Source organism: Mustela nigripes, chromosome 18 (genome assembly GCF_022355385.1).
Source record: "Mustela nigripes isolate SB6536 chromosome 18, MUSNIG.SB6536, whole genome shotgun sequence".
In the NCBI taxonomy this organism is placed as follows: domain Eukaryota; kingdom Metazoa; phylum Chordata; class Mammalia; order Carnivora; family Mustelidae; genus Mustela; species Mustela nigripes.
The window spans coordinates 16,200,663-16,226,405 of NC_081574.1; the positions used below are offsets into that span (position 1 = coordinate 16,200,663).

Genomic DNA, 25,743 nt, shown 5'->3' on the forward strand with positions numbered 1-25,743 from the left:
TAATTCCAACTGCAGAAGTAAATAGTAATTCCATATTCCTCTGTAAAAGGTAATCAGGTTACACTTTTGCTTGAGCAGGGGTTTTTTCAACCAATTTACTTAGTTAAAAGTTTCGGATAAAATGCCTGCTCTCATTTTCCTTAATTCTTGCAACAATAACCACCACCCACTTCTGGTTCTACTTCACTGCTCAGGTAGGACAGAAAAGAAATCTAGTTATATTCTGTACCTGATTAAAGTTGTAACAAAAACCCTAAACTTGGAAATATTATGACTAGCAGTCGGCTTAAAAATCTTACAGACTGTTAGAGAACTCTGATAATTATTATTTTACCAAAAACAGACTATCGGCAAGGGAAGACGGGAATGAAGACTGTAATTGTGCTCAAAGACAAACTTGAACAGGTAAGTCATTTCCTCAGTAAGAACAAAATTTTTTAAGTGCATTCAAACAGTTTAATGCAAAATTTTTCTGAAGTGAACTTATTTATCCAAATGGCAGGATTTGAGAAGATCAATTTTCTCAAAATTGATCTATAATCCTGGCAACTCTAGGTCAAACTGCTACACGTTTAAAAGGATCGTAAACATGTAAAGGTTCATGACTTACTCAGTGATATTCAGTAAACATTTAAGAAGTGCCCAAGAGCAAGGATCTCTGCTAGTATAAAATCCAATTCTATTATCAATGCAATATAATGGATCTATATCTTTCTTTTTAAAACCAAAAACACAAGCAAACCATAGCTGCATGAAAGAATGCAAGGGCACTATGCAAAGCTGTGGCAAACCACACACAGCCCAGCCTTGGAGAAGCGGGAAAACAAGGGGACATGTGCTGAACTAATGTAGTTCTAAGTAACAATAACCTTCAAGAAACAGGATGGTGGCCAACCTGTTCTACACAGAAGAGCTGTGCTCAAGACTAGCAGGGACAAGCTGGAGACCCAGACAGGAGCGATCAGGTCTGTGAAGAAACTGGAAACTGTGGCATATGTAAATGGTTGAAGAAAGTAAAGATGTTAAGCCGGCAGGGGTGGGGGGGGCGGTGGAAGGGGAGGGAAAGGCTCATAAGAAATTTGAGTAGGTTTATTATGTAGTTGGCCAACTACGCAGAAATAGTGGAATGGAAGTCGGGGATAGGTCTTCAGAGTGTATAACCATTAGAACTATCCATAGTAAAAATAGGCTACCTGCCTGGGAGCATAGAAAGCTCCTGGCAGGCACCAGGAAATGTTTAGAATTTTAGAAAAGTGAACAGAAGTCCTGACCTGAGAGAGATAATGAATTAGTTACTTTTTTGTGAACTCTGAAGCATTTCCTGGTGCCAGGAGCTTTCTATGCTCCAAGGTAGCCCATCTTACTATAGATAATTATCTTCTTTAAACAAAAAAATGGGGATAATTATTAGAAATTCCAAATACGGATTCAAGGAAATGTCAGAGGAACGGCTGTTCCCTCCCTGTATTTACCCATATTCCAAAAAATTTATGTCTTGGATCAATACAGTGCTGACTTAAATAAGCTCACCAAAGGTTCTTTTTCTCTCAATGACTTAACTCTGAAACCTCTTCGAGATTGTTCTTTTTAAGATTTTATTTATTTATTTGACAGAGAAAAAGACACAGCGAGAGAGAGAACACAAGCAAGGGGAGTGGGAGAGGGAGAAGCAGGCTTGCCACTGAGTGGGGAGCCCGATGTGGGGCTCCATCCCAGGACCCTGGGGTAATAACCTGAGCCGAAAGCAGATGCTTTATGACTGAGCCACCCAGGTGCCCCAAGATTATTCTTGATGTGGCATCTTCTCTAACTCATCACACACACCACTCACACACGCATGCACACCCCCACTGGCTGCTGTAAACCCCTCACCTCCCGCTTATCTGTGTGTATCACCAACACAGTACTCTTGCTTCCTGAGGATTATTAATATAACGGAATTCTAAATTACAGCAAAGGCTTTGAACTTATATAGTCATAGATCATGAAATACCAGTACTACTGGATTACAAAGGTCTATATTGCTTATGAAAGAGACTTAACCAAATCAGGGAGCAGCGCACCTTCAAAGGCCTCCAGAGAGCATGTAACTCACTTAGCACCTTCCCAAGGAGTTAGCAAGCACTTGGACCACATGGGTATGTGTCTTTGGAAACTCATCCCTTAGAAACGTGTTTTAGGACATTTTCCATTTTATGGCATTCAGCCTTGCTTAGATTCCAAACTCCTTGAGGATGGAAAGGTCTTCCTTTCCCTGCCCCAGGAGGGCCCTTAGATGCTGGTTAAATGGAATTTCATAAACTGCTTGCCAATAGAAAAAAATTATACTTGGAGAACTAAACTGCGGGAAAGGAAAGAGTTGTGATTCCTATTTTGGCAAACATGGTAGCATCAAACACCAACTTCTCTTTCTGTTCTCAGCGGGCACAAAAGATCACGGACGGTAACTCCCCTTACCCCCACTCTTCCAATAATCCTGGATACAACTGACTTCCTAAGAGTCGTGGAAATTAAAAGATCCCAGTTCTATTACGAGACTTAATACCAATCACAGAATTTCAGAGTTGGAAGGTAACCTGAAGACCATCTAATGTAGCTCCCTCATTCTGCTGCTTAGACAAGTAGTGACTTACGGATTCAGAACTCCCAATTTTTTCACTTTTCCTTCTTGGTCTAGGACCGCTTAACATTCATGGTTGCTCAGTCGTCTTTTTCTTGTAGGAACTCACTTGGAAGGCGTCACTTACAGAATATTTAATGTGACAAGACTCAAGTATACAACCACAAAAATCAGAACATGGAAGTTTAGGTCAAATCAACGCTTACTACGAGTCAACCATAAAAACAACTACCAGGGCACCTGGCAGGCTCAGTCAGTGGAACATCCAACTCTTGATCTCAGGGTGGTGAGTTCAAGCCCCAGGTTGGGCATGGAGCCTACTTTAAAGCAAAACTACCATTCCATGAACTGCCCATGTACTGGGCAGTTGATCCGATCCGATGCAATACACTCGCTCCCACGATCGGCCCGCTGATGCCGCCACTGCAAAGATAATCATTCCCGGTTTACAAATGGGACACATAAGGCTCATTTCACCCAAAGAAAAAGCCTCAAAGCACCATGTGGATTTAAACCCAGGCCTATCTGACTTCAAGCCTGCGCGACACTCGGCTGTCCTACCTTAAATAGTGTCTTATGGTTCTTCGAAACTGTTCCAGTTCTCTAGGATCACATTTTCAAATGTCTGGAAAGGCATTCACATGAAAGGCGGGGTTATGGGTCCGTGCAACAAGCAAGAGCCCACAAGCCGGGCCCACCAGACTTAAGAGTCTGGGGAGCACCGTTCGGTGGTCCTGAATCCCCAGAGCACACAGAATAAAGAGGTATTGTGAGAAACTTAACAAGGCAAATTTTAAGGAGTAGTAGAGTTATTCCTAAATCATTGCCCTTAAAATTCACAGAGTATAATCCTCAGACAAAACCCTATCAATTATTCCCAACTATGTATGACAACCCTAGAAAGAGAAAACACACCCTCCCCTCCCCCCCCAAAAAAAGCAGGGGTGGGGGGGGCGGATGTTTTAAAATCCGAACACAGAGAACTCTGTATTTTACCTCCGTGTAGGTGTTTATTTTGTTTCACAATTAAGTGGCCATTGGAAGAATACTTTTTTTTTTTTTTTTCCAAGTTCTGGAAAGTCATCTTCAATTAGGCCCCGGAAAGAAAAGGAATCTCTTTTAGTCATGACTCTTGTTTTCTTTGCAAGTTCATGTTTGGGTCAGCCAAGTTTTAAACGGTAAAATTATATTGCTGTGTTGTTAGTCAAGTTTGGGGGTGGGGTGGGGGTGAAGCCGCTGGCTATTTGGATCAGTGGAGGACAGCTTATCTGGCTTCTATACTGAAAGAAGGGTCTGTCTAACTCTTAGGCAAAAGACATCCTCATTTTAGAGGAGAAGCCTGCACTGGATTTCTATTGAATGATCCACATGGGAAGACTCCAGAAGAGTCTAGCTCTCCAAAGAAAAGCTGTTTTCAGAGCGTGTGTGATTTTTCTTGGGTCAATGGAATGTCTAAGCTAAAGCGTTTTTCTTTTTGTTTTTCTCCTGTGTTGCAATTTGGCCAAATAGAAAAAACTGTGTAACGATATTTCCTATTCCTTGCCTTATGTTAAGAAGAATAAAGCAGTGAGCAACAAATAATGAATTTAAACTATGGTTAAGTTTCGAATGAGCCAGAAGCTGTTCTTACGCTTATTATAATACCTAACCCCCCCGTGGTAGACCATCCCTCACAGACCTGCCCACTACGTTCTCACACTGTATTAATGAAGCCTACCCAACTTTCACAGCACCCCCTTTTTTTCCACTCTAACTCCCTTCGTGGAGATGGCTGTTGCAGTCACAGGAACTAAGGAAGTGGTTTTGGTTGATAGGAAGGCAAAACACACCAATGACACAAGTTAAGGCAATAATTTTGTGGGATAAAAACATTTCACTCCGGGAAGGAATTAAGTAGGCCCTGCTACCAACATGCCCAAAGGATATCGAAACAAGTCGTGAGCACCTCTGTGGTTAGCACCAGGATCAGCAGAGGTCCAGGAAACAACCTCTTGCTCAAGAGTTAAACAAAACCAAACAACAAGAAAAAAAACCAATGCAGATGAAATGCAGGCAAAGGGTCTGCCATTTTCCATCTAACCAAAGACTTGGAGCATCTCATTAGACAGTGGGGATTTAAAAAAAAAAAAAAAAGTTACTTTCTTATTGGAGAGAGTTTGAAGACCTTCACATAGGATTTCCTGTCAAGTTATGTTAACAAGTAAGATTGGTACTTTAAAAAAAAAAAGTGATCTTTGGGACATTAAACCAAGAAAAAATCTTAGCTCTTGATACAACAGAACTGTAGGATCAGTAGTAAGTATACTGACAGGAACTATCATTGAAAGAGCAGAGATACAAGTTAGTGGGAGCAGGCCTTGGTTCCTTTTAGAAACACTTTTAAATATATATTAAAAGTTAAAAAAAAAATCCTACAAAAATACTTCCTTACCTATTGCACTGTAATTATCTGCTTCACTTTTCATTGCTCTCATTTAAAAGCCTTAGTCAGTCTTTAAATTTTAGACATTTACACAGTGCCTAGCACACGGTAGGTGCTTGTATCTTTTTAGAATAAACGAAGAGAGGTATTTTTGAAATTCATAGCACTTACATCCATACCAAAGTCGAGACAATACAGATGAGACACAGGCCACAAATCTGGCTTACTGAGTATGCTCCACTCTCTGTGGACTACCACACCCTACCCAATGAGGAACAGAGAGCTGCTGCAGCTCAAACACAATTTTCTCCATATAGCCTTTAAATGTCGAAAAACCCTGTTACTATTGCATTTCTGTTCCTTGGTACATATTTTCTAATGTATTCTGGGGGAACGGATCAAAAATTAAGAACTTGGGACGCTTAGGTGGCTCAGCTGGTTAAGCCGCTGCCTTTGGCTCAGGTCATGATCCCAGGGTCTTGGAATCGAGTCCCGCCATCAGGCTCTTTCCTCAGCGGGGGGCCTGCTTCTCTCTCTGCCTGCCTCTCCGCCTGTTTGTGCTCGCTCTCTCTGACAAATAAATAAAATCTTAAAAAAAAAAAAAAAAATTAGTGACTCATTTAAAGACTGGTTTTCAGTGAGAGGCTCAGTCAGTTAAGCACCGGCCTATGGCTCAGGTCATGATCCCAGGGTCCTGGGATGGAGCCCCGCATCGGCCTCCCTGCTCAGCGGAGAGCCTGCTTCTCCCTCTCCCTCTGCCCATCCTTCACCTGTCCTCTCTCTCACTCTCAACTAAAATCTTAACCAAAAAAAAAAAAAAAAAGATTCATTTTCTAAGATCTGAAAAATGTACCCCAAAAGTAGATTTCAGGAATACACATTATGAAGCCTCTTCTTTGCTTTTGGTTCTCAAACACTTTGGATCCAAAGGACCGCAGAAAATCATGACATGCACCTTGTTCTTCTCTTAGAGAGATACCACAGCCATACAGCAATAAGTAGGATTGTCTCCTACGTCGTCAACAGTGCCAAAGGGACGTACGGAATTTCACATTTTTTAAATTTGCCAAGTCTGTGCATACGTTCTCTATAGCTAAAACCTAAAGTACGGTTTTAGAAATCAAAATTAGTAAGGGTAAGGCATTTAATTTATAAGTTACTTTAATTTCTCCTAAAGTACCCTCCCTCTTTCACTTTTAAAAACAATTTAGAAAGGGAATGTCTAAACTACAGGGTTAGATTAAGCGTCCAACTCTTAGTTTCAAAGGTTCAGGTCATGACCTCAGGGTCATGGGATTGAACCACTCATCGGGCTCCACACTCAGCGGGGAATCTGCGCGATGCTCTTCCCCTCCCTCTCCCCCAACGCCTCCCCACTTGCGCCAAATCTTTAAAATAGATTTAAAAAGCACAAACTGACATCTTGAGAAAGGAGACAATTGACAAAATTATGTATACCATTTTTGGGGCGCCTGGGCGGCTCAGTGGGTTAAGCCTCTGCCTTCGGCTCAGGTCATGGTCTCAGGGTCCTGGGATCGAGCCCCGCATCGGGCTCTCCGCTCAGCAGGGAGCCTGCTTCCCCCTCTCTCTGCCTGCCTCTCTGCCTACTTGTGATCTCTCTATGTCAAATGGATAAATAAAATCTTAAAAAAAAAAAATTATGTATACCATTTTTTTAAAAACATGGAGACCTGGAGAGAATAGTACAGTTTATTGGGCTGCTGAGCTTTGAAACCATGTAGACATCAAGAAGCCAAACCATGAGAGGAGATGGCTGCAGGAAGTTGACAAAAGGGACCTTGCTGGGTGACTTGATGACCCAGTTGCTTAAGGATGTATGGAGACCTACTAAAATTGGTTAAACTTTGATTACAAAATAAGATTATAGGCTGTTTTGTATTTCACTACAAAAACTTGGGGACATGTATATCAATCATTGGATGGTATGGTTAAGGCTTCCAACACTGTCATTAACTTAATCGTTTTGTTTTTTTTAAAAAAAAAAAAAGGGGGGGAAACTACCCTTCCAGGAGGGCTAGATTTTACGACTTTTAATTTAGGCACAATTTAGTTTTGAAAGCACAAAGGAGATACTGCCTGGGGAATCCAAGAAAGCTTTCTAGAAGCCAGCGGTGTGCCTGAAGACAGCCAGACACTCCTGCACAGAAAAGCGGACCAAAGGCACCCCAATGTGCTGTCCTCCACCTCCCCCGCCACCACGGCCATCCACGTGAATCCACATGAGGGCTGATGGCACAGACGGAGTCCACATCCACAACACAATGTTAGATGGCAACTCACTCCATCTTTTATGGACCTCAGTCCCCTCACTGGTAACAGAAGAGGCTGGACTAGTGAAATTCCTTCCAGTTCTGACATAGGATTATTACAGTCCTGAATTCAGTGGGACGCCTCCATCCTCCCAAAACATTAAACAGCCTAAAAACTCTTTCCATGGTCTTTTTCTCACCACCTCTCACGGTCTTAAAAGCAGAAACAAATGTGTTTGATGGTCTCTTACGGATTCCCACAGAACAGAGCTACCTGTGGGGCTACCCATGGAGGTGACCCCCCACACTTTGCAAAGCTTGCTGGGGTGGCTCTGAAAGGAACTTGAAAAACACAAGGTTTTGAACACATTTAAACTAACAAAATAGTATGTACTGTATTTCCTTAGAAAAAAGGGGTATGTTATAGTCCCATAGTACCTACTTCTAAATGGCTTAAAGCCCTCAAAGAGATGACCGTTAACGTTAATACAAAGAGACGAACAGGCTGTAGGGACAGGTCCTACACCAAGCCTCTTTGGGGTGCCTTACGAATGCTTGGTTCATTTATCTGACCTACGCTGGCATTTAAACTTGGAGAACACAGAATCTATTAAACTTCTACAAGTCTAGTGTTACCTCCAATTAGGCTGGATTATTTTTAAGAGTTTTTCCACTCACTTAATACTACTTAACATTATGATTACACATCACAGTGATTAGCCCTCGAATATCCTGCCGTGTGCCAGGCATGACAATATACACCGACTCCACCTTCTCCTCCCCTTCCAGCCTACAGCGGGGGAAACAGAGGCACAAGACGACTCGGTAACTTCATCACAAGGTCACCAAGTCGGGAGTCTGAATCCTGGCATCCTAACCCCACCGCCCGCCCGCCCACCTGTTTAAATGCTGGAAGGCGAGCCGAGTCAGCACCTGACCGCGCTGGGTGATCAAAGCTGATTAAGACAAGCCCTTGGTTTACACATGGAGGAGTCTGCCAAACACATAAAAAAATAATTACAACATGATATGTGTGCTGTAACCCAGGCCTTTAAAAAAAAAATCACTGTGGCAACAGAGGGGAGAGTGCGCTGGGGAGCGCAGAAAGGCTTCCACTGAGCCGGGTACTGAAAGATGAGCGGGCATTCCTAGGCTGCAGGAAGAAGGGAGAGGCACTCCGGGGAGAGGACAGCATGTGCCAAGGTACATAAGGTGAGTGAGCTCGGGGAATCCGGTGTCGCAGGAGGGGAGGGGGGGCAGGGCAGGGACGGGGAGTTTTTACAGGCTGGCTGACCGGACCCCTTTCAGCACTGGCTCCCGTCTGGCTTACGGTGGCTAGAGAGCAGGTCCCCTTGCCAGCGCTCTCCTACAGGGACAATACGTAGTAGGGCTAGAGGGTTTTTTTTTTTTTTCCTTCTCTTCTGAGATTCGCTTCCTCAGAGTCCAGAAGAATCCAAGATACAGACAGTCCTGGGGCACAAGCAAGAATATTTAAGTGCAAGAAACTGACCACTCAGATGAGTTTTGGAGCCAGGCAATCCCTGGCAGAAGGGGGCAGCCAGGTGACCGGGTAGTAAATTGGTCCCCGGGGACAAACTGCCATCAACTGGGCAGCCTACGTGCGTGGCCCTTAAGGGGTCAGGAGCACTACAGTGTGAGTGTGGTTTCTGGGGAGAATACCTGTGCGTTTCACCAGATTCTCCAAAGGATCAGGAGACAGAAAAAACAATCACTGCTTTCAAGCAGGCTTAGCCAGACCTCTAGGCAACTTCTAATACCTGGGGCAATCCTAAGGCACTTTAAGAAAAATCAACAAACAAAAAACACCACTGCAAGCAAAGTGAGAAAGCCCTCCTTCCCTCTGGAGCTTCCTTGAAACTCGGACAGACACTTTAGCTTCAGACTCTCTTCAAAAGGCATTTTAGGGGTGCCTGGGTGGCTCAGTGGGTTAAAGCCTCTGTCTTCGGCTCAAGGTCATGATCTCGGGGTCCTGGGATCGAGCCCTGCATCGGGCTCTCTGCTCAGCCAGGAGCCTGCTTCCTCCTCTCTCTCCCTGCCTGCCTCTCTGTCTACTTGTGATCTCTGTCAAATAAAAAAAATCTAAAAAAAAAAAAAAAAAAAAAGGCATTTCAGATACAAGCTCCTAATTGTCTGCCTAATGCTGTTCAGGTGATATGATGCAAGTCTACCCCGATTGAGAACCCCAGCTGTCAGGATTTACCGATACGATACTCTGATATTTAGCCCAACTTTCCTAGGGAAAACCGTCCCTCTAAATGGTGAACACAGTGAAGAAATCCAAGAAGCTGGATCGACAGACCCGGTACTTAATTAACTTCTCAACTAATATTTAAAAGAAAACTTTAAAATAAACCACACTTCAGTGAAACTCACTTTAATTTTCTACCACAAGATTAAAAGGATGGCTGCCTCCCGAGGAATAATCATCACCCTGGAGTCTGAACCCAAGAACCCTTATTTCCAGGTTGGCAATTTGGCCCCCTGGGGGAACACAAACACCTGGCCCGACATCGGTCATCACCATCACGTGACATCACACGTCACCAGCGTTTCAACATGTAATGCTCCTGTTGCTAGAATTCACTCTATCGCTGTTCAGCTCCCAGCCACCATCTGGAAAACCGTGCATGGTCCAGGCAATAAGAGACAACGTTACCGTGCAAAAGACAAAGAGAGAAAAGCTCTCTGTGTGCTTGGCACAGTGGGGAGCGGAGTGGTGGTGAAGGACACCCGTGCCGGCGTCAACAGCAGCCTGGGTTCAAACCCCAGCCGCATCCTGAAGCGGGGTGAGCTCAGGCAAGGTACCTACCCTCGCGACCATCTTCTCAGCTATAAAGTGAGAACCCTAGCTGTGCCTCATTTGAGAGGACGGTCACCAGAACTCAGTAACTTGATGTTTGTAAAATGTTTAGAGCAGGGTATTGTATTTGACTTATACGCTCATCATACCATAATTCCCTTTGTTAAGGGAATGAGCCATTTCAACAAAACGGAGAAGGAAGGCATGTTCGTAAACAGAGTTCATAAACAGAGTACCCAGAGCTAATGTCCAGTGTGAAATAAAACACCAAAAATAATCACCACAGTGCAAATAACTGTAATGGAAAGTTGGGTAACAAAATTAGAGAGACAGTCATTGTCTCCTAGCACACGTTACATCACCATGCTGGATGGTAGGGATTAAGAAATTAAAGTTGGGGGGCGCCTGGGTGGCTCAGTGGGTTAAGCCTCTGCCTCCAGCTCTGGTCATGATCTCGGGGTCCTGGGATCAAGCCTCACCATCTGCTCTCTGCTCAGCGGGGAGCCTGCTCCCCCCTGCCCCACCCCGCTTGCCTCTCTGCCTATTTGTGATCACTGTCAAAGGAAGAAAGAAAGAAATTAAAGTCATTCTGCATACATGTCTTTAGATCACCGGAGCAGAGAATACAGACAAAGTAAGACTCGTGTCACATATGCTGCAATATACTGAGCAATGGAGTGGCCTCAACTTTTGAGGGAGGACTGAAATTTCTGAAGTAATAGCGGAGGAAAGCATTACTATTTAATAACGGGCTGATGCTACCGTTGTGTGTTTGCTCTCTGGGAAAATAATGCAGGCCGGTCGAAGATTCTGGAAGCAGAACAGCCACGGTTCCAAGGACAGAGGGCACAGTAAAGTGATCTCTGTTACAGCTTCAGTGGCTGGTCCTCTGCCATGCCTTACTGTTTACTGTAAAGTCCAAGAGCTTCCTTCCTAGATCACTTTCTGTGCCACTGGGCCACCTATTTTGTACACATTACCTGAGGACTCCATGAGGCACACGTTATCTTCGTTCTCTTCAAAAGAGATGAAGAAACAGATGGAGAGATTAGAAGTCCCCAGCCAGCAAGCTAACAAGGCTCGGAACCTGTTATGAATCCAACATAACCACGTACTTTCAGGGCCGAATTTATGATTTGATGTCCAAGGTCACAGGCTCTAGGCTTACTGACCGATTTCTCAATAACCTGCTCTCCTCCACTTTGCAGGGCCATGAGCCCTTTCCGGACAGCGGTGCGCGTTGAACACGTTCAGCACGTGCTGCTGGAGCATGTGCTCGTCTGGTTATTGCTACGATCCGTGTACAACCCTCTGTCGGAGACTCTGTTAATCCCCATTTACACAGGAAGAACGAGCCTCGAAGAAATTAAGCAGCTTGCCCACGCTAACACAGCTAATAAAGGACAGCCAGGACAGGACACTCGCATTCAAGACCCACAGCTGCGGACTCCCAAGCTCAAAGCACCGGGAGGCAATGCAAAGGAAGCGCATCTCAATTTTCTAAACGCGGCTCCGATGAGAACCCTTCACCATCCTGCCGTTCTCAGCTGACCTGCGGGACTCCGGCCCCTGAAAATCTCCACTAAGATGTTCTCTTAGTCCCTCACTCGTCGACCAATCTACTCCACCAATTCTGTGGTCCTAGTGGGCCAAAGACAGAAGCAGGAATGAAGAACTAAAAAGAGAGGACAGGAAAAGGGAAGAGAATGTACAGAGGAACGAGAAGGGGCTCTTCCTCCAACAGCAGGTTTCCCCTCAGCCCTTCCCCTCCAAGCCTCACCCACACCGGAGAACCCCTCCCAGCCGTCCCCTAGCAGACCGGTCCTCACCAGTCCCCCGGCAGGGAGCTAGGCAACCAAAGGTGACGTCCACAACGAGCAGAGAGGTGCCAAGTGCAGCCCCGCTGGTCTCCAAACTAAAGCAGAGCTCGTGACCTATAAATATCCACAAGGTGACGGAACACAGGGACAGATAAGGGACACAGACCGCAGAGGTTTGAGAGTCTGCATCTCCAGGCACAGGGACGAGAGAGCTCTGGTGGAGAGAACTGGAAGGCCAGGAAGCCAGACAGCCAAGCTCAGGGAGACTCGGTTGTCCAGGATAAAAGAGCCACAATGGGAGGCTGAACAGCTCTTGCTAACACAGCCACGAAGGTCAAGGGCAGGGGATCCTAATGGACATTTCAACGAAGGTCAAGCGCAGGGGAGCCTAATGGACATTTCAAGTGCTCACTGCCAGGAGGCCTCCGAGCCAGGTCCTAGTTTCAGCCCGACTTTGGACAGTTGAACAGATAAGTTACCTCTGCAAAATGCACCAGGGAATTAGAAAGGGGCTCACTGCAGCAAACCAGATTCCCTGCTGTGCTGAGTGCACCCAGCACAAACGGAACAATACTGAGAAAGTAACTTTGTTCCAGCAAAACAGTCAGCGGATACCGTTACAAACTTGCGGTCTTCCCATTTGTTTTTTAAAGAAGGGGCATTTTTTTTTTTTTCTCCTATGACTTTTTGGGTGTGTGTTTACAGAAGAAAAGTGAGGACAATGAGCTCAAGTGGAAGGATTTCCAGGATCTACCCTCAGATCGGACTAAACTTATTCAGAAACAGACATTGGAGTTTCTTTTGTACAGTAAGTTCCCCCTAAAGGAAGCACCGGGGAGCACCTGTGACTCAACAGAGCCCAGATCTGCATATCAAACAACAGGGGATAATCCTAACACATCCCAGCCCAAATGCTACTTTTCTTCCATCTCCAGCCCAAATCCTAACATATCCCAGCCCAAATGCTACTTTTCTTCCATCTCCAGCCCACGGATAACTATCTGTTAGAGCACCTAGTCTTTCCTAGGCTTAATACTTTCCACCTAGCTCACGAGTTGTCTAGAGGGCACTGCTCATAGTAGGTATGCGTAAATTTTCTCAAAAAATCATCTGGTAGATCTGTATGATCTACCAAGTAGAGTCCATGGAGAGGACATCTGTACTTAAAGGAATCTTTAATGGCAAACACATCTCCACACGCACGCAGTGGTGGATTGTCTGAAAGAGGAAGATGGGGCACCTGGGTGGCTCAATGGGTTAAGCCTCTGCCTTCGGCTCAGGTCATGATCCCAGGATCCTGGAATGGAGCCCCGCATGGGGCTCTCTGCTCAGCAGGGAGCCTGCTTCCCACCCCCCACCCCCCCCCTACTTGTGAATCTTCTGTCAAATAAATAAAATCTTTAAAAAAAAAAAAAGAAAGAAAGAAAAGAAAAAGAGGAAGACGGAGAATACCTACAACTTCTTTAAGAACCCTACTCTGGAAACGTTGGCTACAGATGTGCCCGTCAAGAACTAAAGCTAAATTAGCCTGGGAGCTGCTGTGTGGTGATAACTTTCTTAGTGCCAGGAAGTTGGTGAGTCTGTGATTAAACAGGTTTCCGCCCTTAGCCCCACCCTCGATGCAATCAGCTCACGAACCTTCGGCAGCTGACCAGCTCACCCCACACTCAAAAATCCGAGAAAAACAAAACAAACCGGGCCACACTTTCACACAAGTAATTGAAACTCTCAATCCCTTCTGTGTACATTTTACTCATCTTCACAACACAAGCTTAAAACATAGAAGAAAAAGTTGAAATTGGCCATTTTCATGACGTCAAACAAGTATTTTAAACTTTTAACTCACAATATCACTAGAATATTAACTAGGCTGTCAATCGATCCCAAGTTTCTAACACATTCCTACCTACTGTTCCTAGATAAGCCCCAGGACTCTCTTTACCTTCCACCCCTGAACTATTTGGCTGCATTCACAGAGAAAATGCCAGAATATGAAACACACAAGGACTTGGCAGATTTGCACAAGCGTTTTCCCCTTCTAACTTTCAAGCCCAATTGGTTGAAGTCCCTAAGCTGATTCCTTGAGTGCATAATTTCCCAAAATACAGGGTCTTCTTAGAAGTCCCCAAATGGAGTTTTGTTAAAAGTTAGACTCACAATCAGTTCAGAAACTGAGAAATACTTTTATACTTCATGAAAAATGTCCCTAACCTAGCTCTGTGACCTTAAACCAGTCATTTCATACCTCCCCAGCCTTCAAGCTCCTCCGTTAGTGATTTTATACTATTTCAAAACTACCTCTAAAACATTTTTTTAACCTTTTGAGTTGGGCTTTGGTGTCTGGTGAAGAAAGTCCTCCCTTCATAGCTCTTTTTCAAACTTTTCTTGGTTTTATATACATTTAGAAAGACCAGCTAAACTCCAGAACTAATTTGTCAACTTCTTTTAAAAATACTTTTGAAAATTTAATTTGTAAATTTGGAAGAAATGGACCTTATGATAACCACCAAAGAATATAGTCTTTATTTTCATTTACCCACATCTTTTATATCCTTCAGAATACAGTATTGTTCAGGTAGCTCTTGCAAATTTGCTTTTACTAAGCTATCAAGAATACTACCTTTTCGGGGCACCTGGGTGGCTCAGCTGGTTAAGCGTCTGCCTTCAGCTCAGGTCATGATCCCCGGGTCCAGGGATCAAGTCCCACGTGGGGCTCCTTGCTCAGCCAGGGAGCCTGCTTCTCCCTCACCACCCTGATAGTGTCCTCACTCTCTCAAAAACAAATAAATAAAATATTAAAAAACAAAAAAACTATCTTTTTCATTATGTTTTCTAAACTGAGTATGCTGGTACACCGCTTTCTTTCACTGGTGTGTTAAAAAAAAAAAAAAAAAGGCACTGTGATTTTGTGTTTATCTTGTCTGGCCACCTTACTTAAGTTTGTTATTAGTTCTCCCCCCCACCCCATTGATAATCATGGGTTTTTACGAACATAGTCACACTGACAGCAACAATGCAATTTGGGCCTAAGCAAAAAAAACCTAGGGAAAATATTTCCAAAAATACATGTATTAGACAATGTTTACAATAAAGACCACCTGAGAATCGACAACTTTAATAGAAAAAAGGAATTTCAATAAAGCAAATTGTTTAAAAGACCAAAAGCCGGTGAACACATTAAAATGGTAACTTCATTAATAAAAATACAAATTAAAATAATAAAATACCAGGGCGCCTGGGTGGCTCAGTGGGTTAATTCTCTGCCTTCAGCTCAGGTCATGATCTCGGGGTCCTGGGATCGAGCCCCACATCGGGCTCTCTGCTCAGCAGGGGGCCTGCTTCCTCCTCTCTGCCTGCCTCTCTGCCTACTTGTGATCTCTGTCTGTCGAATAAATAAATAAAATCTTTTTTAAAAAAAATAAAGACAAAATAAAATAAAATAATGAAATACCTTCTTTCAGCCAATGATCACCAAGTAAGACAGATAATTTCTAATGTTGGAAAGTATATGGAAAAATGAGCACTTCAGATGCGATTATAAATTGATAAGTCTTTTTACAGAGCAATTCAGAATTATCAAATAATTAAGTGCACACACTCTCCTCCAGAAATTCCACTTCTAGGAATCTTTATATCATACTCAGGTTCTAGAGTTAAAGGGTAAATTATACAATGTCTTTTGGTAAAAAACAAAACAACCTTAATGATCCCATAAACTGTTCAAGTATATGTAGTCCATTTATTCAAATATGCTTAAAATACATAAACATAAGTTATAGTTACTGATGTACATATATCCCCAAAAACACATGGACAAAATGAAATTTGAGAATCTTCCATGCCCAGAGCTGAGCCTGAGGCCAAGCTCAATATCATGACCCTGAGAGCATGACCTGAGCTGAAATCAAGAGATGGATGTTTGGGACACCTGGGTGGCTCAGTGGGTTAAACCCTCTGCCTGCCGCTCAGGTCACGATCCGAGGGTCCTGGGATGGAGCAGGAGGCCTGCTTCTCTTCCTCTCTTTCTCTGCCTGCCTCTCTGCCTGCTTATGATCTCTGTCAAATTTTTAAAAACTTTTTAAAAAAAAGAGTTGGATGCTTAACCGACCGAGCCATCCAAGCGCCCCTAAAATTTTACAGTTTTAATTATATAACAGTATAGATGGTTAAATTCTAACAAGTCAAATGTATAAAACGCAACTTTACTGTTTTATTAGAAATACCACACACCTGTTTCTACATGCAAAGTAGCTTCTTGCAGGATCACTAGGGAACAGCTAAAATCCTGAAAATAATTCAAACGTCAGTGGGAAATAAAATCTATTATTGTACCTCTCTACAATGTAATACTATACAGGCCTATACAGCTATTAAAAAGAATGAGGTTCTACTACATATTTTGACATGAAGACTTAAGATTTATTGTCAAGTTGAAATGGAACAAATCAACAAAACATTTTTATCCGTATCTAAGTGCATCGAAAGATGCATACTCGGTCATTAACTCTGATTACACTTCTGGAACAGGATGAGGATGAGAGACTGAGGGGAATGTTAAATTATTTGCTACAAGTACTTCTGTATTTTTATACCTTAAAAATCCGGAGTATTTATTACTTTGTCATTTTTTTTTTTAAACAGGAAAATGAGGGGCCATGGTATTTATGGTTCTTTGCAACTTTCTAAGTTTATGAGAAACAGGTGTTCTGAGGAGTCTCCACGTCGATTTCAGCTACTGATAACCCGTTATCTGGGAGGGAGTAGTGAAGATTCATTGTGCCCTGCACAGACAGCAAAAAGAAAAACAGAGCCGGCATCCAACAATTCCAAACATTCTGGTAAACACTTAAATACCCAGTCAATGTTTTGTGTCTGTATGAAAGCAAACTATCTAAACATTTTAAAAGGCTTCTGTGTGATTACAAACACAAAAGACTTTATTGTATCTTAGAGAAGGTAAAAAGATCTACGTGTTTCTTTGAAGAACAAGCTTCCCCCACCCAAAGAACAATAAATGGAAAACATCAAGAAGGCAGAATGCGGGAGAAGAGAGGATCTGGAAGACAGGAGAGCAGACAACATTCTATTTCTTAGGGATTAACATTTACACAAACACTGACTACAGTAATGGAGGGCCTTTTCCATCCTTTATCATTTTGTTTAGTTTATCTGGACAATGATGCAAAACAAACCCAAAATGAAGCAGGGGACATGGCTACTATCTATGCCACTATTCCCACACGTAAGTCACCAGGATATCCAGACATCACTCTGTGTCCTGGCTCCCAGGGATTTCCCAACTCTGAAAATCCCACATTGCAATGTACCAGGACTTGAAATCTTACAAAAGGGATTCACTGCACTTCTTTAAAACTGGGCCCTATACACAGTCATCTCCAGTATAACACACACAACCAACCTGACAAACCCCAGAAGCAGTGATCTTCGATGAAGAAATCTGATGTTCTTCCCTCTGCGCAATGTGCTCCACGCACGGTTCTCTCAAGGGGCCACCCTCCACCGTCTGGCAGGAAAGCAAGCTGAAACAGGGCTTCCAGATGCCAAACACGGAACAAGGCACGGCGTGTCCACGCACCGCCATCTAACACGCCGAGCAGTTAACCACCTGCTCCCGGTCCCGGTTTTCCCCAAGACAAAGCCATGCCAAGCCTGTTCCCAGAGCCTGGTGTCCGAGATGGTAGATGATACGAATGCGTAGAGAAGCGAACGCAGCTCAGAAGGACGAAAGCAGAGTTCTCCAGCAGAAAGTCCTTGCATTGGAGGCTATCTGGCAAGGGGGCCAGCGAAAAGGTTTTAAGCAGGAGGACAGAGCACATTTCCATTTTTTGAAAGGTTACCCTTTGTCCTGTCCTGCAGAGCAAGGACTGTGGGGGAGGCACGGTCGGTACAGCGGTGTGGAAAGTTCCGTGGGTCACCTGAACAGGATGGTACGGGAGAAGGATGGAGAGAGGTCAACAGATTTGAGATTGGAGGGAGGCAGAACTGTTTGGGGTGAGGGACTAGTTAGGGAGGGAGACGGAAGAGGTGGGCCTGGGGTGAAGAGGGACAGACGTGGAACACAGGAGATCTGGGGGCAAGGACTAGGACGTCCGTTACTGGACGTGTTGAGTTCATGACGGAGTATGGAAGACATCCAGTTCAAAGTGGTGTGGACCCTTGGATATATGAATCTGAAACTCGGGCCAGAACTCTGGGACGAAGGACGTCCTCCATGGGCATGCAGGATAAGAAGAAGGGACACAGGACAGAGGTTTTAAGGTATACTTTCGTTTTAAGGCCCAAACCCACAACAACGACAACAAGATGAAAAGGAGAATAAAAGAGTGGGGGTACCGTGGGGGAGAAAAGTCCTCAGTAACATGGAATTCAAGAGAATGTGAAAAAGAGAAAAATCCTAAAGTAAAACCAGTCAATAATGGGAGAACAAGCCATTTTTGTTTCTTTATATTTTACTGTATTTCCCTACAATCTTTGGTAGACACATACCTATTACTCAAAAAAAAAAAAAAAAAAAATTTTTTTTTTTAAGTAGGCCTCAAGCATAGCGTCAAGCCCGACATGGGGCCTGAACTCACGACCCTGAGACCAAGACCTGAGCTGAGATCAACAGTCAGATTCTTAAACAACTGAGCCACCCAGGGACCCCTCAAAGAAAATTTTTTAAAAGCTAAACTGTGCAAATCCTCTGCTGCACTATCACATCCACTATCTCATACACTATCTCATGTAGCTATAGTCTACAATTCAGAGCGCCTGTGTTTTGAGTTCCTTTACTGGGTCTGGTAATCTATCTGCTTCGCGACCAGTGACACACATTGCCCAGCCTCCTGGCCAAGGTCTGGAATCCCAGCAGAGCAGAGCTGGCTGGCCCACACACAGAGGGTCCAGTGACCTTGGGTTCATCGGCATGCTGCTGGGATCCAATGAGCGAACCAGCAATGGAACCTGCCTACTTTGTCCCACTTCCCACAACGACCAAAGCCAAACCAAAGTTCCCCAATTCTGCACCATTTTCTATAAACAAGAGATTGCCGATACGCACTCACACAGATAGGGGAGGGCCACGGCTCACCAAAAATATGTGTTCATTGCCTCTATCGCTTGTAAGGTGCCCGCCCCAGGAAGCAGAAGCGGATCATTAATGAAAACACGGGGAGCCCACGGGGCCAGCCTGGAGAGTAACCAAGGACTTGTTCTGACGACACGAAAAAGGGAGGTGTGACCAAGAAATAACAGTCTCCTCCTCTCTCAACACACCACCATTTTGGCATATTTTCCAGTACTTTCCTTCTCAGCCTCTCCCAAAAAGAGTGCTGTTAATACCTCGCCTTCTGTCCACTTTACAAATGAACACAAACTACAGGAGTTAATTTACTTGATACTTGGAATCCTGAAAGACATGACAGCTCTGCTTCCAGGAAGAGAAATAGGGATTAATTAGAGCAATGCAGGTTTTTGTTTTGTTAAGATTTTTATGCATTTTAGAGAACGCGCAGGAGCAAGTGCACAGGCAGAAGGAGAAAGAACCTGAAGCAGGGCTCGAACCCACGGCTGTGAGATCATGGCCTGAACCAAAACCTAGAGTCCAACACTCAACCCACAGAGCCCCCCAGGCGCCTCTGCAGCCTACTTTAAAAAGAGAATGGGGGTGCCTGGGTGGCTCAGTGGGTTAAGCCTCTGACTTCAGCTCAGGTCATGATCTCAGAGTCCTGGGATCAAGTCCCACATGGGGTTCTCTGCTCAGCAGGGAGCCTGCTTCTCTTCCTTTCTCTCTCTGCCTGCCTCTCTGCCTACTTGTGATCTCTCTGTCAAATAAATAAATGGAATCTTTAAAAAATAAATAAATAAATAAATAAATAAAAGAGAATGGGCTCCAGCCCAGCTGCCACACTCTCCAAGTCAGGGTATTGAACAAAAGTAACTCATAGTCCCTTCCCGCTCAAAGACCTAAGATAACATAAATCTATGTCCTTACACTGACAACCAGAAGGAGGAAGAATCTTTAAAACTGGATTTTGAACATGGAAATTTCCATGTTTACTTACTACCGCTTGACAAAAAAGATCGCTTTCATGAAAGGAAACAAACTTGTTAGAATCGATATTGAACATTGATACATTTTTCCTCGATTATTTAAAAAATGGAGCACAATTCGAACATTGTACGTGCCATTTCTGTTTGATTTTATTGTTTTAGTAAGTAAACTCTACCCCCAAACGCAGGGCTCGAACTTACCATCCTGAGATCAAGAGTCGCAGGCATCACCGACTGAGCCAGCCAGGCAACCCCTGTCCTTTCTTTAAAATAGAGCTTTTTAAAAAGAATTCATTTACTTCAAAATAAGTCTTGGGATAAGTCGCTGACCTTTCCGGAAAATCTAAGAATTTGGGATTATTCTGTCAGAGTGGATTTTTACTATACTTTGTTTTCCAAGGGCAAGGATCAGAGACCGGAGGCTAAAAATAGACGCTACAGCAGAGGGAAAAGTACTTGTGAGAGCCGGACTAGCAATTAGCGAAAAGTGGTATCACCAGGATTAAAATAGGAAATCGGAGCCCATTCCGGGAACAAGGTCCTGGACTGCCACAGCCATCGAGCCTCACAGGCTGGCCCGGCTCCCCCAAAGAAGTCCCAGGGCCCAGTGGACAGCCTTATAAGGCAACCATGCTCAAGAGAGAAGATAACAACCCTGGGCACTTAACATTTCCACAGGCTTCTACCCATGTTAACTCGTTAGTTCTCACGACCTTCTGGGAGAGCTTGGCCACGGTCGTCTCCAAGAGCCTGGAGAAGACGGCGACCCAGCTGACCACAGTTCGAGATACCCGAATGGGTAAGGAGCCGGGGGCTCTCCCTGGGTGCCTCGCCCGGGGCCAAGAGTGCCTCATGTCCCAAATGGAGTCAACGCTTTCCTATGAAGGAACAAGAGGAGGAGGAAGAGGATAGTTTTCGACTGTGACAGTGAGGAAGAGGCTCCAGCCTCCTCCTCCAGCGCCCACAGGGTCTCCATACGATTCCAAGCCTCAGAGTAATTCAGGCTTACAGGCAAGGGGGCGGAGTAAAGACCTGGCGTGTGTGAGGACAGGAGACTTGCTCTCCCCAAGCTGGTTTTCATCCTCCACGGGGACACTTAATATGCACCTCTTTGCCTTCGTGAATGATGGTGGCAACTGTAGTTATAGCGCCTGTGAGAAGTAAGACAGCCGTCTACACAGCTTGCACAGGGTTAAGGGGTCTCGTTAAATTTTTTTTTAATTAAGAAGATTTCCTGGGGTCTGGGTGGCTCCGTTGGTTAAGTGCCTTCGGCTCAGGTCAGGATCCCAGGGTCCTGGGACTGAGCCCCGCAGCACGGGCCCTGCCCCTCCTTCTTCCCAATCCTTCTGCCCCCTCCCTCTGTTCTCTCCCGCGCTTTCTCTGGCTCAGGAAGAATTTCAGTGTAATAGTTATCAAATAAGGTTTGTAGAGAATCTGTACTGTAGGACATCTTGTGGCCAGGTGCTGGAAATATCCAAGAGCAGCAGTTAACTGTGTGTGTGTGGGGGGGGGGGGGGTGTGCATGTGTGTGTGCGCGCACTTTTTTTTTTTAAGATTTTATTTATTTGACAGACAGAGACCACAAGTAGGCAGAGAGGCAGGCAGAGAGAGAAGGGGAAGCAGGCTCCCCGCTGAGCAGAGAGCCTGATGCGGGGCTCGATCCCAGGACGCTGGGATCATGACCTGAGCCGAAGGCAGAGGCTTTAACCCACAGAACCATCCCAGGCGCCCCTGTGTGTACATTTCTAAATCACCTGGAATGTAAGCTCTGCTAGAGTTTCCACAAGATCAAGACTCGTAGCTGTGTTCACGGATTCTCAACCAAGGCCTACGTGTACAGCACGAAGTCAGTGTCCACATGTGTTTGCTGAATGGACTTTAAAAAGGAGTTCAAGGTCGAAACACAGAAACATACACAGATACACGTGAAAGGACATAAGTGCATAAACAAGGTAGCACATTCAGTTGCTAAGTCAGAGGCTGACATTGTCCTATGGAGGGAAAGCTCCACAGGCAAGGAGGAAAGCCCACAGGGTAGGCCCGGAAGGAAAAAAAAAAATATATATATATATATATATAAACACTTGGAGTGAAGAGCAGAAATCACTCTCTGCACTAGAACATCAGGGACCTGGAGGTGGAAGCCTTGTAAGAACAGAGCACCCCAAAAGTGGCAACTGAGGAATAAATGAATAAAATGTGGTATATACCCATACAAGGGAAACACTACTCAGCCATAAAAAGGAGCAAAGTACTCAACTCAGGGCCCTGGCAGGCCCTTGATCCCAGGGTCATGAGTTCAAGCCCCATGCTGGGCACAGACCCTACTTACAGAGCACTAGCTGCTAGGCTGGAGTAGGAGGAGGCCGCGCATATTCGAAGGTGACAGACAAGTTCAGAAATGCAGGTGGGGGCCTGGGCAAGGCAGGGGGGCTTTATCAGCTGAAGAAATCTGGATCTGGGGGCACCTGGGTGGCACAGCTGGTTAAGACTTTTAGCTTAGGCTCAGGTCATGACCTCAGGGCACAGAGAGAGAGATTATCTCAGAGGGAGAGATTCTCTCTCTCCCATACTCCCCTGCTCATGAGTTCTAAAATAAACCTTAAAAAGCAAAAAAAAAAAAATCTGGATCTTACCCACTAACAACAACAAAACAGTGGCAGCCGGTGTGCTCCCGTCTTCAGAGCCACTTTCACAAACCTGAGACCCTCTGATCAAGGAATCTCCAAATGCTTTCAAATGCTTTCAGGCGCTGGCTGATTCATGGGCCTAACGCTTTTGGAAGAGAGTGAACGGACTAGGGGTGAGAGGCTGTGGAGGCTGGGCATGTCACTCAAAAGTCCAGACCAGGGGGACGGAAAAGATGGAAGAAGGGAACAGACTATGGCGTGAGGCCTGAGGCAACCCAGAGTTTCTGGAACCAGAGAGGCCACGTGTAACCGGGTGACTCACCTCCTTCCAAAGAAGCGGTCTCCTTCACAGAAGACCTGGGCAAGGCCAGGATCTCAGATTCCTCCAGGAAAGCAGAATCCCAAGAGGCACGAGGCTCAGGAGACCTCTTGATCTCTTTGGAATCTACCTCTCTGAAGAACACTCCTCCAGATGGGCAGAGAGGTTCTGCCTAAGAGGACAGCTTTAGAGCTAGCTGCCTAGGTGTTCCAATGCAGGCTTTGGTATTTACTGGTAAATACCAGACCAAGTAATTCCCCTCTGAGCCTCAGGTCCTCACCTGTCCGTCAAGAATAACAGGGGTTGGTACCCACCTGCCAGGGGAGGGAGGCCTCCAGGAGTCAGTATGTTAAGCATCCAAGAATCGAGGAAAGCAATGCCCGGAACCAGGTCAACAAGATCCCCTGGTAACCCATGGATGAGCTCTCATATCAGCGAGGCTTCCAACTTACCAGTTTGTGAGCCTATATTTACTTGGGTGGTTTTTTTTTTTTTTTACTTAGATTTTTATGTGTATAATATGCACTTCCCAACCACACTGAAAAGTTCCAGGAAGGTCAAGTTCAAGGTCTGTCTGCTGCCCATTGTGTCACCAGGGCTTCACAGGGCAGGAGGGCAGTATCACCGGAAGGACTCGCTCACCTAGGAATTATATGTTTGGTTTCCAAAGCCAAGAGGCACGGGGACTGACAAACAGTCATGCTATCCTGAAGAGTCAGAACGGAGATGCAGTCAGGGACGGAAACAGCTTTATGAAGGTGTGAAACGGTACTAGACTAGTCCGAGAGGAAAAGGCTTTATTTTCCCAGAATGCTAATCTAAACAGTCTGTGTGGCCTTGCAAGCTTAGTTTAAAAAAGGAAAAAAACAAAACAAAACAAAACCAAAAAAGGTTTAGCATACAGAAATTGGGCCCTGCAGGTTGTAGATCTATCCCCTAAGGGACAGGCCTGGTTGGGGCAACCCATGACAACTGACAAAACAAAGTCCTGAAAATATCCTTCTCTTTGTCATTCATTTACTTCTTCATTAAAAGTTAACAGCCACGGGACGCCTGGGTGGCTCAGTTGGTTAAGCAGCTGCCTTCGGCTCAGGTGATGATCCCAGCGTCCTGGGATCGGGCTCCTAGCTCAGCGGGGAGCCTGCTTCTCCCTCTGCCTCTGCCTGCCATTCTGTCTGCCTGTGCTCGCTCTCTCCCCCTCTCTCTCTGATAAATAAATAAAAAAATTAAAAAAAAAAAAAAGTTAACAGCCAGTTAAGGCTTCTCCTTGCCACAGAAGTACACCCACATTCATTCCTACTTCCAAGCTTTTATGATGGGACCCTCCTACCCCAGCGCCCATTTCTACCTATTTCAATCTTACCGGTTCATTAAGGCTCATCTCTTTTCTCCACAAAGCTTGTTTTACTGTCATCCACACTGATCTCTTTGACTTTCTGAGCCCTGTGTTACACAGCTTTTCAACTTGTATAGGAACTCAGTATTATTTTCCCCATTGTTTTCTGGGCTGACTAGGTCTTTCCAAGTAGAAAAGGAAGTAGGCAGGAAAAGTGCTTCTTGGTAACCCCACTGAACAGCCAACAAAACACGGGGTTCAAGGCCTGTCTTCAACCAGGACTAACGACCGGACCCCAGGGGAGCTGAACCTCTTCACCACTGAACAATGTTCCCCTTCACCGACCCCTTCGCCAGCTGTCAACTGAAATCAAGGACTCAAGGAAGAGAAGGCACGTTTCCTATTTGCAAGAGAGTTTCCAGCCCCTTTGAGAAGGGCATTATGTGCATCCAAATTCAGTTATATGACCTCCCTGGGAATTTACCCTGAAAGACTGTTAGATTAAAGCTAAATGAGATGCAAATTTCATTCATATGTAAGAGTCAGGATGAGTCAAGGCTGAGGTTTCCATTACATCGGCTCGTTTCCTCGAGTCACACTCTAAGAACATGTGTGTAGGCTTTGTGCAGGGTGTGTGCTCTGCAGGAATGTTCTGTTAACAATTAAGGAGGCCTCGTGGGCTGGCACTGCTCTGCCTCCACAGGGAGACCGGAGTTTCCTCTTCAGAGAGTGTGTGGCTGCTCTGGCTACACGGTGGGCACCCACAGGGGAAACAGCCCCCGTGGGGAAGAGGAGATGCCCTCACGGTCTGTCACTCAGACGGGGGAAACCCTTGAGCACACTCGGACACTGGAGCTCTAGGCCCTCCTTCGCAACTTAAGGGCAAGGAAAACATTCCCACTAGTCGACACATGGCACAGTCCACACCTAATCAAAGGCACTGTTTTAACTTTAGAACCGCTCTTTCCAAAGATGTCATAGTTAGCGGTCCTCCAAAACTTATGTCAAACTGACCGGGTGTCCAAGACGGTCAAGAAAAGCAGAGATGGGGATGTACCCACCGGTTCCGAGACCCAGGTTTCCACAACAGGACAGCTCCGAAATCGAGATGCATCTTACAGCTCAGTTCTTAACCCGGCAGGTCGTTGGTTCCCCTTAAAACTGTTGGGTCGGATTCACGGAGATGCCCTACACATGCACAAAGAACACCCCAGGTACTGGCCTCTTTGCCGGTTACTGAATTTAGAGCCAGCAAAAAATACCTCTATCAAGGACCTAATACACGAAGACCGCAAAATCAGTACAACTCACGGTGTTCCGCTAAACTCGAGAAGGACGGCTCCAGAAACTGAGCATCTCAGGGCCTACAGCTGTACAAGAAACAATCGGGAGAGGTCTTGACCTGGGGTGGGGCTTTTTTCTGGTTGTTTAAGTCAATAGGTAACGTCCA

At 45.1% G+C, this 25,743-nt stretch overlaps 1 protein-coding gene across 8 annotated transcripts in view; it reads right to left on the reverse strand.

Annotated features, from left to right (window-relative positions):
• Positions 1-25,743, reverse strand: part of RBPMS (RNA binding protein, mRNA processing factor) — a 172,009-nt gene that overhangs the window by 129,613 nt on the left and 16,653 nt on the right. Inside the window, exon 1 of one of the 8 annotated variants that reach the window (XM_059384142.1) lies at positions 17,373-17,690. The exons of the other annotated variants lie outside the window; for them this stretch is intronic. Coding sequence (XP_059240125.1) covers positions 17,373-17,555 — 183 coding nt within the window. The 5' untranslated portion in view covers positions 17,556-17,690. Of the gene's footprint in view, positions 1-17,372; positions 17,691-25,743 lie in introns of those variants that run through there. 8 annotated transcript variants of the gene reach the window in all.